The sequence below is a fragment of the Pleurodeles waltl genome, chromosome 5 (genome assembly GCF_031143425.1).
Source record: "Pleurodeles waltl isolate 20211129_DDA chromosome 5, aPleWal1.hap1.20221129, whole genome shotgun sequence".
Classification (NCBI taxonomy): Eukaryota; Metazoa; Chordata; class Amphibia; order Caudata; family Salamandridae; genus Pleurodeles; species Pleurodeles waltl.
The window spans coordinates 1,857,174,297-1,857,187,185 of record NC_090444.1 but is presented as its reverse complement, the minus strand read 5'-3'; the positions used below and the strand labels follow the sequence as shown (position 1 = coordinate 1,857,187,185).

At 46.6% G+C, this 12,889-nt stretch overlaps 1 protein-coding gene across 1 annotated transcript in view; it reads right to left on the bottom strand.

The window, feature by feature from the left end:
* LOC138297449 (solute carrier family 22 member 7-like) overlaps positions 1–12,889 on the bottom strand; it is a 137,686-nt gene that overhangs the window by 109,785 nt on the left and 15,012 nt on the right. The window contains exon 2 of the mRNA XM_069236799.1: positions 3,133–3,599. Within this exon, the coding sequence (XP_069092900.1) occupies positions 3,133–3,582 (450 nt within the window). The 5' untranslated portion in view covers positions 3,583–3,599. The remainder of the gene's footprint in view (positions 1–3,132; positions 3,600–12,889) is intronic.

Below are 12,889 nucleotides of genomic sequence, written 5' to 3'. Positions count from 1 at the left end.
TGCACTGCTACTATGCTTCTGCAGAGTATTAATTGCTCATTCACACAGCTAGAGTGTTAAATAGTAGCATGCATCTTCAGAATGTTCACTTCTAGCACACTACAGCAGAGTATTAACCACTCACTCACAACTCTATATCATTACCTTGTACCATACACCTTCAGAAGACCCACTGCTAGAGCATCCCTGCAGAGTAATAACTAGTCTCGCAAACCTCTAGAGTATTAACTAGTAGCATGCACATTCAGAACTTGTATGGTTAGTGCATCCCTGGAGAGTATTAACCACTCACTCAAACCTCTGAAGTATGAAATAGTAGCATGCACCTTCAGAACATGCACTGCTAGCACACTCCTACAGAGAATTAACTGCTCACCTACAGAGAATTAACCTCTCACTCACACCTCTAGAGTGTTAACTTGCAGCATGCACCTTCATAACATGCACTTATAGCACACTCCAGCAGAGTAATAACTACTCACTCCTCTACAATATTAAATAGTAGCATGCATTTTCAGAACGTCCACTGCTAGCACACTCCTGCAGATTATTACCTACTGATTCACACCTAGAGTATTACCTTGTAGCATATGCCTTCAGAAGGTGCACTGCTAGCACACTCCTACAGCGTATTAACTACTCACTCACACCTCTATTGTATTAACTAGTAGCATGCACCTTCAGCACATCCACTGCTAGCACACTCCTGCAGAGTAATTCTTACTGACTTACACCTAGAATATTAAATAGTTGCATGCACCATCAGAACATCTACTGCTAGCACACTCTTGCAGAGTATTAAATACTCACTCACACCGTTAGACTACTAACTTGTAGCTGCAACTTGAGAACATGCACTTCTAGCACACTCCTGCAGATTATAAAACTATTCACTCACACCTCTAGAGTATTAAATAGTAGCAAGCACCTTCAGAACACCCACTAGTAGCACACTCCTGCAGAGTATTAACTACTCACTCACACCTTTAGAATATTAACTTGTAGAATGTACCTTTAGAACGTGCATTGCTAGCACATCCCTGCAAATTATTAACTACTCCCTCACACCTCTGGAGCATTACCTTGTAGCATGCACCTTCAGAACATGCACTGCTAGCACATCCCTGCAGAGTATTAACTAGTAGCACATATGTGTAGTGCATTAACTGTTAGTGCACTCATTTACAATATTGACCACTAGCGCAGTCCTTCAAGGTAGTAGGTACAAACCACCCTTCCAGAGGCTTACCTGCTACCACATACTTCTAGAGTATCATCTGCTGGTACACACTTTCTGAGTATTAAACACTAGCACATGTTTCCTGAACAATAGTGAATAGTTTGCATGTAAATACTAAAACACACATCTAGCTGATTAAATATTGGCAGACTTCTCAATGGTATCCACTGTTTATCGACACCTTCAGAATATTAACTGCTACCACATTGTCCAAAGCTATTACCCACTAGTACTCATCTTGTTAGTAATATTTAGTCACAACACCAGAGTACAAAATAGTACTAGCACATTCCTGCACAGTATTAAGTACTCCCACACACCTTCATATTAACTTCCAGTGGATACAATTAACTCATACCATCCACAGTGTTAATTATTTCAGCACATCTTGTTTTCTTTACTAGACTGCACACAGTTAAGGCATTAGCTGCTACTTTTAACTAATAGAGCATTTTCCAGGGCATTAACTACTTACCTATGTCTCTAAGATGCTAGTCCTCCAGAGTATAACAATATCATGATATTCTGGAGCAAACCACTGGTGTATACCCTCAAAATATGAGCTACCAGCTAGCTTCTCCAGAGTATCAAATACTACTAATGTCCTCATGAGTATTTACATTTGTTGCATATCTCTAAGTTCTTAACTGGGACAGACCTCCAAAGTATTACCTTCTAGAATAGTAACTATTAGTGTACAATTGCAGAATATTAAGTTCTTGCACACTTTACCAGTGCAGTGAACCCAGGCACCAACTGTTCATGCATGCTTGCAGATAATTGCTGCTAGCATAGTCTAACTACTAGTACACACTGCTTCACTATTAAATAATAAGGCATATCTCCAGAGTTCTCTGTATTTGTCTCTATCTCCTCCTTTTATACTTGATATGGCAAACAAACTTAATCCTGAAGGTCTATCACTCCACAAATCATATCAGTAACTGCCCCTGGCAGTACAATCTCAGATACATCGTACTACTGGGGTTCAAGCCTCACATCTTACAACAGTTCCACACTTTGGGCTTGAGCTCATAGATTGGTTGTGAGCCTTAGTGCTATGGCTGTTGTCTCTCATTCACTGTGGGATTCCCTCCTTGACTCACATTCTCACTCACTGGGACTCACATCTATGGAGCACAGTCTTACTCAGGAAGTGAAACTCTCAAACATGCACCACAATGTCACTAGTTGGTATCCTCACAACTTTGGACAAGAGTCTCACTCATCACTTGTGAGTTTCACTCCTAGCTGCACAACCTCAATCTCAGACTGTGACTCCCAGTCATAGGTCCACCTTCTCACTCTTTTGCTATTACCGACCCTCCTCAAAGCATACTCTCGCTGAGTATATTACTCACTATTTGTAGCACTGTCTCTCTCATTTGGAGTGACTCTCATTCCTTTGAGCACAATGTCACTCTTGGCCACCTTCTCACTGGCTTTTGTATAGTTCATAATTGCTCTGCTAAAATATTACATCTGGTGCTGAAACTGTTCCATCTCAAGGTGGAATCTTTGATCCTGATTAACATTTGTATTTCAGTTGTCATTGCAGTGCTTTCAATTGCATATAATAATACGTTTTAAATGTGTATCATTTTTATCCTGGCTGTTTTTTAAGGTTCAAACCTTCTGTCTGGTTAGGTCATTTTATGTTGATTTGTATAGAGCACCAATCACCCCAAAGAATATTGAGGCCCTTGAGCAAGGTGTGTAGGTGTTTGGTCCCAAAGTGCTTATCTGAAGAGCCAGGCCTTCAACTTCTTGTGGAACTCAAGAAGTGAGGGGGAGGGTCTGATGTGTTGAGGAAGGTCATTTCCTATCTTCAGTGCAATGCAGGAGAATGAGGATGGTTGTATGACAATTGTTGGCATTTAATCAGCTCTTACCTGAGTGGCTATTGTGGAGGTGAACTGGGAATGGTCATAGGTCCAGCCATGCTGACAGCTCTGCACGGTGAATGCATTGGGTGGTCCACAAGTGGAGGCACCGGGTGTCTCCCAGGTGGAGTTTTTGGATGGTCTCCAGGTGGAATTGTTGGGTGGACCCCATGTGTAGTTCTCCAGCAGGTGCCACTGGGGCTCTCCGTACATCCTGCATGAGCTGAAGGTCCCATCAGGCTCCCTGGGGATGCTGATGAGGAGCAGTTCTTCCTCTGTGAGGTTCCCAAACCCTTCCAAGTCAGGGAGGGCACACCGATGTGGAGGTACCACTGCCAGGAAATTGTTCAGCAGGAAGTGTAGAGGGATGGTAGTCCGCGGAATGGCCAGGAGAAGCAAAGTGAAGACTTGGAACCTTCCAAAGCCCCCGGCATCCAGTAAGAGTTCTTCAAATTTCATCCCGAGCAGAACTTCCTCTGTAGAGTGGAGGAAAAAAAGGTGAAACAAAGGGATAAAGGTTTATTTCTACCAGCCTCCCACTATGTTAGAGAGGTTAAAGGTAAGATAACTTCATCCTGAGTGGCACCCAACTGTGGAGCTGAGAGAACTGTGTGTGTTGGATGATGAGTTAGAGGTTAGACAGAAATGAGTTAAGCTAGATGAATGGGCCCTGTGGTGACCAGGGAAGCTGAGGCAAAAGGAGACTTGCAGATAGGGTAATCTAGTGACAGCAGACTGGGAGTGGAAATGCTGCAGAGCTGGGGTGAGCAGGGTGCAGTGGAAAGAAGGCAGTATGCAAGTGTTACTGAGCACCCCACAGACGTCTGCTGGCTGTGGAGAATGAACTGGCTTCATGGGAGGGGACAGCTACCAAGTGTAAGTAGAGGAATGCAGTGCAACCCGAGCAGCTAGTAAATGAGGGCAGGTGTGGACACTTCAGAGAGAGGGAGATACTCTAGCTGAGGAGGACCTGGCTTGAAGATAACTCGGAGAGGCACTGGGTCGAGAAGCCATTAGTCATGAATGGAGACTGTCCAGTAGCTGAGGTGGGCTTATACTGAACCATGGAACTGATACCCTAATTTATATATTTATCTTTTGAATCTATTTTCTTCCCCAAAGTTGACATCACACTTAAGCACACTAGGGGTCTGCCTAGTTTGTACATACAGTGTCCATCCTGGTACAGTCAGTGAAAGTAGAGGCAGTCAGGCTAATATTTATTTAGTCTGGCTAGTGACAGCAATAGCTGACTGCCTAAACACCTGTGAAAGCTGCAAACAAATTGCAGAAAGGGGATTTTAGTTTTGATTTGTGCAGTTATGCATTTCGCATTGATTGGGGCTAAAAAAGTAGCACTTCTCGTGACACAAATGCTTAATTTTTGATGACTGCCCAATGGGATGTTAACTTGTGCATCAAAAGGTATGCCTGGGTAGAATCATTGAGATGAAGACACCCTGCACTCACTTGCTCTCTGTGCTGTCCATCACTCTCCTGTGCTCCCTTTCTCACCGTGGGCTCGCTTTCTTAGTCACTGCCTCTCCCGCCCTTTGTTAGTCTTGTTTTCTCCTGCTTGGATTGTATCTCTCACCCTATCCTACTCCTCAATTTTTTATTTTTGTGGTTTTATGTAACCCGAACTCGACCCAAAGGTATCTGAGTGCTTTACATGAGCACCAGTTACATCACACAAGGATACATTCATTGTTTTGTAGGCACAGGGAGATTAAGGGCTTGATTTTGAGTTTGGTGGAGGGGTTGCTCCGTCACAACGGTGACGGATATCACATCCACTGAAATATAAATCCCATAGGATATAATGGAATTTATATTTCGGAGGACGGGGTTTCCGTCACTGTTGTAAGTGAGTAATCCCTCTGCCAAACTCTAAATCAGGTCCTTGGTGATTTGGCCAGAATCAAGATTTAGGCCTCAATTACGAGTACAGTGGTAAAAATACCAAAACTGCACATTTGGCAAAATGCCAATTCCGTGGTCTTCAGTAACTGACATGTGGAATGAATAACACTGAATAACAGTGCCAACTTCAACAAAAATCTCACAGTACGAGGAGTTGGCAGGGCTTCGAGGGGACAGGGCCTTGCGGTGAGAACTGCCTAAGAGGCACTTTTGCCCCCAACCTGGCCCCACACCCTCTCCCCTAAAAAAACTCCAAAACGTTCTGAGGCTTTTGCCGATGTCCTGGGGTGCTTTCACACCCATTAATGGACATCGGCAGTTGAAAAGCTCTGAAAATGAGCTGAAAAGCACTGTTACAGTGGTTTTCAGCTATTTTTCCCTGCCACTGTGTGACATTGGTTCGTTACCAGGTGACTGTGTGATGAGAGCCAAAACTGTGTGTCAGAAGTTGGTAAGTGGTTGGTAAGTCTGAGTTTCCATTGAATCAGTGTTTGGTTTGTGTTTTAAATACCGAATGAGTGCTGTTTACTGAATGTGGTAATACCACACTTGATGCTGAAAATGAATGAGGCTTTTGGTGACCAGAGACATTGAGGGTAGGTTGGTAGAGTTTTTTGCAGGCAAAAAGAAATGGCATCACCCAACCCTACTGTCCGGTGTGTGTCGCCATTTTAGTTATAGCTCCATGCACGTTAGTTTAACATACCAGGCCTGCCTCTGTGCACTTTAACCTAGATGTCTTTTATTTGGCCTTGCTTTATTATTGTTACAGTAGCCAGTTTTATGGTCTTGTTTTATTTTCTCTCTATCTGACTATTTTTGCCTAGGCCAGCACTCTGTTCTCAAACAGGATATTCTTGCTCACTCTGTGCTTCTTTGAAGGCTACATTGCCGGTGAACGTGGTATAAGTTTAGTCTCTGGCATTCATAGAAAATACACATCCTTACGTAGGGACATTTTCTTAGCACACCAGCTATTTTATTGTAAAAACACTTTCCTGTCCCTTACATGTTAGAGAGAGATTCCAGCCAGAGAACCACGACTGTTTGCTGATTGCAGAATGCTTTGCTGCAGCTGTATTGCAGACTTCAGGCATTTTTCTCAGGTATGGGGGATTATGTCTTCCCAGGGGAACCTGATGGGCAGAATTAGAGCTTCACACGCTGTGCTCTATCACAGCCTAGGTAGGAATTAGTCTGTTGACTCTAGTGACAATATAGTAGCATTATTTTTATGTTTTACTCTCCTTGTCACAATTGTAATCTTGTCATGATGTATCATCCTGGTTATTGCAGTCCACGCTTTGATATCTAAGATCCAGTGGCTTTATTAAAGCATTAATGAAATATATACTACCTCTCTTTGTCATGGTGTATGTGAGACTAATGTAACTGAGAGAAACGGATGAGACCTGAGTAATCCCGGCTTCCCTGAGAAACCAGTTATGTCATGCGCTTGGCTGCTCAATCATCCCTGCCCTTGGGTAGAGATGAGGCGCTGCTAGTTAGCCGGAGCAGAACCCGGATTGGAGCGACAGGTGTCACCTGTAGTGGGTTAGACTCAGTCTCCCACATCACAGGCGATTCTGTAGCTCAAAATCCAGTAGTCTCATTAGAATAATGAAAGCCAACACCATGCTCCAAAATATGTGGGGATGCAGGATCTAGAGGAGAACCAGTTTTGCCAAAAGAGCAGACAGAGGCTATGTTGACCACTTTGATAACATCAAATTTCAGAAGCTGGAAGGTTTAATCAGAAATGATAAACCAAGAACTCAGGTGTGGAACTGTTCTCTCTTCGGCCAGAATTGTGGAATAAATATTGCTTAGTTTTGTGGTACAGAAAAGAGACAAATTGTTGCATCTTTCGACTGAAGGTGAGATGACAGAACAGACTGAGGATAATGAGGTTAATGACTTAACTACAGAGAAAATTTCTCTCAAGGTATTGGTTGCTTTCTGCAAAAACTTCTCCACATGTTTGTCTAATTGAATGGTTGTAAGTTTTTGAAGCTGCTAGATAGTTTTATTTACATCTCAGCTCAAAGGATTTTCACCATAATTGTTCAAGATGTTTGAATTTTTTCTTCATGGCTGAGAGACGCCTACTTAGTGAAAGGCATTGTTTGATTTTAAGACCCTGGTAATCCAGCTGCCAATTACTTTGTTGGCGTTGTCCAAATTTTCATCTAGGAAAGGTTTACTGTTGTCTAGCACTTGACAAATTGCTTGGGTCGAGCTTAGTTTACCACTGCTAACCAGTTCTAAAGTGCATATGCTCTCCGTGTAAATTGTATGCAATTGGTTTATCCATGATTGGCATATTTGATTTACTAGTAAGTCCCTAGTAAGGTGCCCTAGAGGTGCCAGGGCCTGTAAATCAAATGCTACTAGTGGGCCTGCAGCACTGGTTGTGCCACCCACATAAGTAGCTCTGTAATCATGTCTCAGACCTGCCATTGCAGTGTCTGTGTGCGCAGTGTTAACTGTAAATTTGACTTGGCAAATGAACCCACTTTCCAGACCTAAACCTTCCCTTTTCTTACATGTAAGGCACCCCTACGGTAGGCCCTAGGTAGCCCCAAGGGCAGGGTGCAGTGTATGGATAAGGTAGGACATATAGTAATGTGGTTTATTTGTCCTGGCAGTGAAATACTGCCAACTTTGTTTTTCACTGTTGCAAGGCCTGTCTCTCTCATAGGATAATATGGGGGCTACCTTTAAATATGATTAAAGTGTAGATTCCCCTAGAGAGTAGATAGACATGTGGAGTTTGAGGTCCCTGAACTCACAATTTAAAAATACATCTTTTAGTAAAGTTGATTTTGAGATTGTGCGTTTGAAAATGCCACTTTTAGAAAGTGAGCATTTTCTTGCTTAAACCATTTTGTGACTCTGCCTTGTTTGTGGATTCCCTGTCTGGGTCAGTTTGACAGTTGGTTTGTTTTTCACCTCACACTAGACAGTGACACAAAGGGGGCTGGGGTGTAACCTGCATTTCCTGATTAGCCATCTCTGCTAGGAGGGACGGGTGGAGTGGTCACTCTCATCTGAAAGGACTGTGCCTGCCTCTGACAATGCCGTCTCCAACCCCCTGGTGTGTGTCTGAGGCCTTGCCTGGGCAAGGCAGGATTTCACAAGTAGGTGTGAGTCCCCTTTGAAGAAAGGTGACTTCAAAGACTAAAATGGGTATAAGAAGGGCACCCAAATCTACAGACTTTAGAAACACTTCTGGAACCAAGAGGAACCTCTGCCTGGAGAAGAGCTGATAGCTGAGGAAGAAGTGCTGCCCTGCCTGTGACTGTGCTTTGTGGAGCTTTCCTGCAGTGCTGCTTCTGCCAGAGTAAGAGGGCAAAGACTGGACTTTGTGTGCCTTCCATCTTGTGAAGAAATCTCCAAGGGCTTGATTTAGAGCTTGCCTCCTGTTGTTTGAAGTCTCAGGGACAGCAAAGACTTCTCTCTGCCAGCACCTGGAGTCTCTGGAGAGACTCCTGCCCCGACAAGTGGTGCCCTATCCAGTCCCTGGGCCCTTGAAAGGAAAGCTGGTGGAATCCAAGGAAATCAACTTCGGACGACTTCGGACCGACGCCGCTGCTGAATCCGGTGACGCCGCCTGCACCCGATGCCGTGACCTTCGCTGGAACGGGACGCTCTTCGCAGGCCCGACGCCGTAGCAGCCCCGCTGAAGTCCGCGACTCCATGGAAGTCGCTGTACCACGTCGTGACCGACGACGCTTGAAGTGCACGGATTCAACATTTCGCACAGATGCCGCGATCACCGACTTCGCGCATCGGCTTGTTTTCACTCTTCACCAAAGTTACTGTACTTGGGGGTCTACACGACTCCGTGTCCGGCGCCGCTGGTGTCGGCTTGTTGGGAACGACTCCGTCACAAGGCCGTGTTAACATCTCATCGAAGCATTTTTGTTTCTAAGAGCTATTTTTTTAGTTTAATCTTTAAAAATTCATAACTTGACTTGTGTATGACGGATTTTTGTCGTTTTGGTCTTCTTTTGTTTAGATAAATATTTCCTATTTTTCTAAACTTGTGTTGTGTCATTTTGTAGTGTTTACATGAAGTTACTGTGTGTGTTGGTACAAATACTTTACACCTAGCGCTCTGAAGTTAAGCCTACTGCTCTGCCAAGCTACCAAGGGGGTAAGCAGGGGTTAGCTGAGGGTGATTCTCTTTTACCCTGACTAGAGTGAGGGTCCTTGCTTGAACAGGGGGTAACCTGACTGTCAACCAAAGACCCCATTTCTAACATTGGTGATCAGCGGTTGGGATTTGGACTTGTATTTGTACTTGACATACAGTGATTAAGTGTACACTACTGTTTGAGTTCAGACCACTACGTGACCACATACTACTTGTTTGGTGATCTGTTGCTTTTTCTCTTAAGGACTCCTTTTTGTTCTACTTCCATGATTTTGCTGATCCCTTGACGGATTCTTTTTACTTCATTGGGAACTTATTTTCTGCCTTTGGAACTTTGCACTTGTGACCACCATGTCTCAATCTGGAGATGCAACAGCTGGAGCTGTGTTTGAAATAGAGAAACTGAAGGAGTACTCAGTTGCTCAATTGAAACAGTTCCTTAAAGACCTTGACTGTCCCACTGAGAGCTCCATCAGGGAGGGGGAGCTGCAAAAGGCACAGAGGGCCTGGGTGACAATCAAGAAGGCTGGAGGGCACACAGAGGAGGAGAATGTGGGTGGGGAAGTGCAGAGGATACACAGTGGTGTAGTGGAGGTACCTGTTACGCCTGGGGGGAGGGTCCGCAGGAGGGGTAGCAGGGTGTCATCCAAGGGTCTGACTCCTGAAGAGTTACAGGACAGACAGGCAGAGAGGGCTCGCCGGTTCAAGGAGTTGAGGATGCAAAGGGAGAAGGAGTTGGAAGAAAGGAGGAGGGACTTAGAGATCAAAAAGAGGATTTGGGCTTATGAGCTCAAAATGAAGGAGCTGGAAGTCATGAGGGCTGAATCCAGCTGGAATGGTGGCAACAACAATTTTATATCTAGTGCTGCTGAAGAAGTGCACATGCCCAGAGATGTGGTGCCCTACTTGAAGGAGGGAGTTAACACACACCAGGAGGTTCAGGGGTATGAGGTAGCTCCAGTGATGCACAGGGTCCCTGAGGTGGATTGGGGAACTGGCATGGGGAGTCATATTCCTACTGGTGGGAGGGACACTCTACTGACTCTAGGTGAGAGTGACAGGGAGAGGGGTTCCCCCCAGGTAGAAGTCCTGGTTATGGAGTGTGAAGACATCCCAGAAGAGTGTGGGTTGAGTGTCAGGGACAGTCAGGTACTGTCTCACCAGTCTCAGGAGGGTGATGTGGGGTGCTTTTTCAAAGCAGAGTCACTGGATGGTTGTGTGAAGGGTACTTTGGTTAATTCATGTGAGGGGCTGAGTGATGTAATTGCTGGAGAGCACATGTCTAGTCTTTATTTTCCAGAGCTATGCCAACACCAGGTGGAGTGTGAGTTATCTGACCCCAGGGAGCTTACAATGGAGGCAGACTTCTGGGTGAGTACCAGAGAGTCTGAAGAGGCATTTGGGGGTGCTCCTGAAAGGAGTGGTCTAGGTAGTTCCCAACCAGGTGAGGTAGGGAAGGATTGTAGTGTCCCAGGTAGGTCCCAGTATAGTGGGATGGGTGAGGGACCCCATGTCCAGTCTCAGAGGAGAGGGAATGGGGATGGGTTGAGGCCCAAGGTGCCCAAGATCCGGTCCCAGGTCCTGGAGGGTTCCATGAGGGAACACCAGGAGGGGAGCATAGCCTGTACCATAGGGCCATCTGTTGAGGGAGACCCCACAGTGTCAGGAGAACTTGGGGGGGGGTGGCTGTAGCCAGCGTCCCACCAGTTCAGGTGTCTGGCAGTACCACTCCTAGTGAGGGGGTGCAGAAGTCCAGACAGAGGGTTGAGAGGGAAGTTGCGGACCCCAGTGGAGAACCTGGAGGGTCAGTGGTCAGCTCTGAGAGCAGAGGCCCCCATGAATGACCTTGGTGAGACCATTTCTGGGTTGGGGGGAATCCAGACTCTGTCAGATGGGCAGAGGTCAGGAGACCTGCGCCATCCAGACTCTTGTGTGGCCCTTTGGGAAAGTGTGTCCCTTGAGGGGGGTAAGTGTGCCCCACCGGAAGTCCTGGTGTGCCAGGCAGTGGTTCAACCGCAGGGTGGTGACTCTGGGTTGGATGACCAGGTTCAGAGGGTAAACTCTGACCTGGTGGGGGGTAGGTATGCCCCCCAGGAAGTCCTGGGTTGCCAGGCAGTGGTCCAGTCTGTGGGTACAGACCCTGGACTGGAGGATCAGGTGCAGGGGGTAAACACTGACCTGAAGGGGTGGGCGGTTTGCCCAATCACCCCCCGTGATTTCAAGGGGTACTCTCCCTGAGGGGGGGTGCAGAACCCTGAGAGTAGGGGCAGGGGAGAAAGAGCCTCACCCCTCGCCCCAGTGCAATCTAAGGGTACAGACCCTGGATTGGAAGGCCAGGTTCAATGTGTCCCCCCTGACCTGGAGGAAGGGGCTACTGCTAACAGTGCCCATCCCATGTTGTCTTCTGAGGGGGCCACTCCTAGTTGTGGGGTGCAGGACCCCAGAAGGGAGGACAGGGGGAGGGAAGCCTCACCCCTGGCCCTGGTCCAACCTGAAGGTACAGACCCTAGGTTGGTGGACCAGTTGCAGGTTAACAGCCCTGCACTGGTGGAAGAATTGTGCAGGACTGCTTCTACAAGCACCCTGACAGTTTTTGACTCTGGGGGTGCCTCTTCTGCAGGGAGGGTACAGAGCCCCAGAGGGGAGGACCATGGTCAGGTTGTCATCCCTGACCTGGTGGAAGAGAGAGTGGTCAAAGGGTGCCAGGCACCTGGGGCTACTGCCCCCCACTCTCCACAGTCACAGTGGTTAGTGAGGCCTGAGGTCGGGCTCTCATCCCTGACAGTTGTCAGGGGTCACTGTGGCTTGCTGGCCTGGTGGACAGAGTTGCCCCTGGGGGGGGGCGAGAGTCACACCCCGGGGGTTGAGTGGGCAACACCACTGTGTTGGCCCTGGTGGTGTTATCTGCCCATTGGGATACATCTGTGAGCAAAGTAAAGTTAGGTGCTGCACAGATGGTGTCTGCAGATGTGGAGAAGGGTTCCCCATGGGTTAGTTTAGTGGGCCCTGAGAGTATGGACAGAGGGATCCAACTGGAGTCAGGAAGGCGTAGAACTGGAACATGCCCCTGCTGTTGTGGGCCGGGGTCCTTGTTCTATCGCCCCAATCAGGGAAGTACATCAAGGTATTGGTTGTTCTCTCCTGGCTTTAGGCTGGTAGGGGGTTGTGTTGGACTTTTTTGCTTATGCAGGGTCATCCCCAATCTTTTTGCCTCCTGCCTCCTATTTTTTTCTGACCTGTTGCTGTTGGCTTTTGAACTCTGAGCACTTTCCCACTGCTAACCAGTGCTAAAGTGCAAATGCTCTCCGTGTAAATTGTATGTAATTGGTTTATCCATGATTGGCATATTTGATTTACTAGTAAGTCCCTAGTAAGGTGCACTAGAGGTGCCAGGGCCTGTAAATCAAATGCTACTAGTGGGCCTGCAGCACTGGTTGTGCCACCCACATAAGTAGCTCTGTAATCATGTCTCAGACCTTCCATTGCAGTTTCTGTGTGCGCAGTGTTAACTGTAAATTTGACTTGGCAAGTGTATCCACTTGCAAGGCCTAAACCTTCCCTTTTCTTACATGTAAGGCACCCCTAAGGTAGGCCCTAGGTAGCCCCAAGGGCAGGGTGCAGTGTATGGATAAGGTAGGACATATAGTAATGTGGTTTATATGTCCTGACAGTGAAATACTGTCA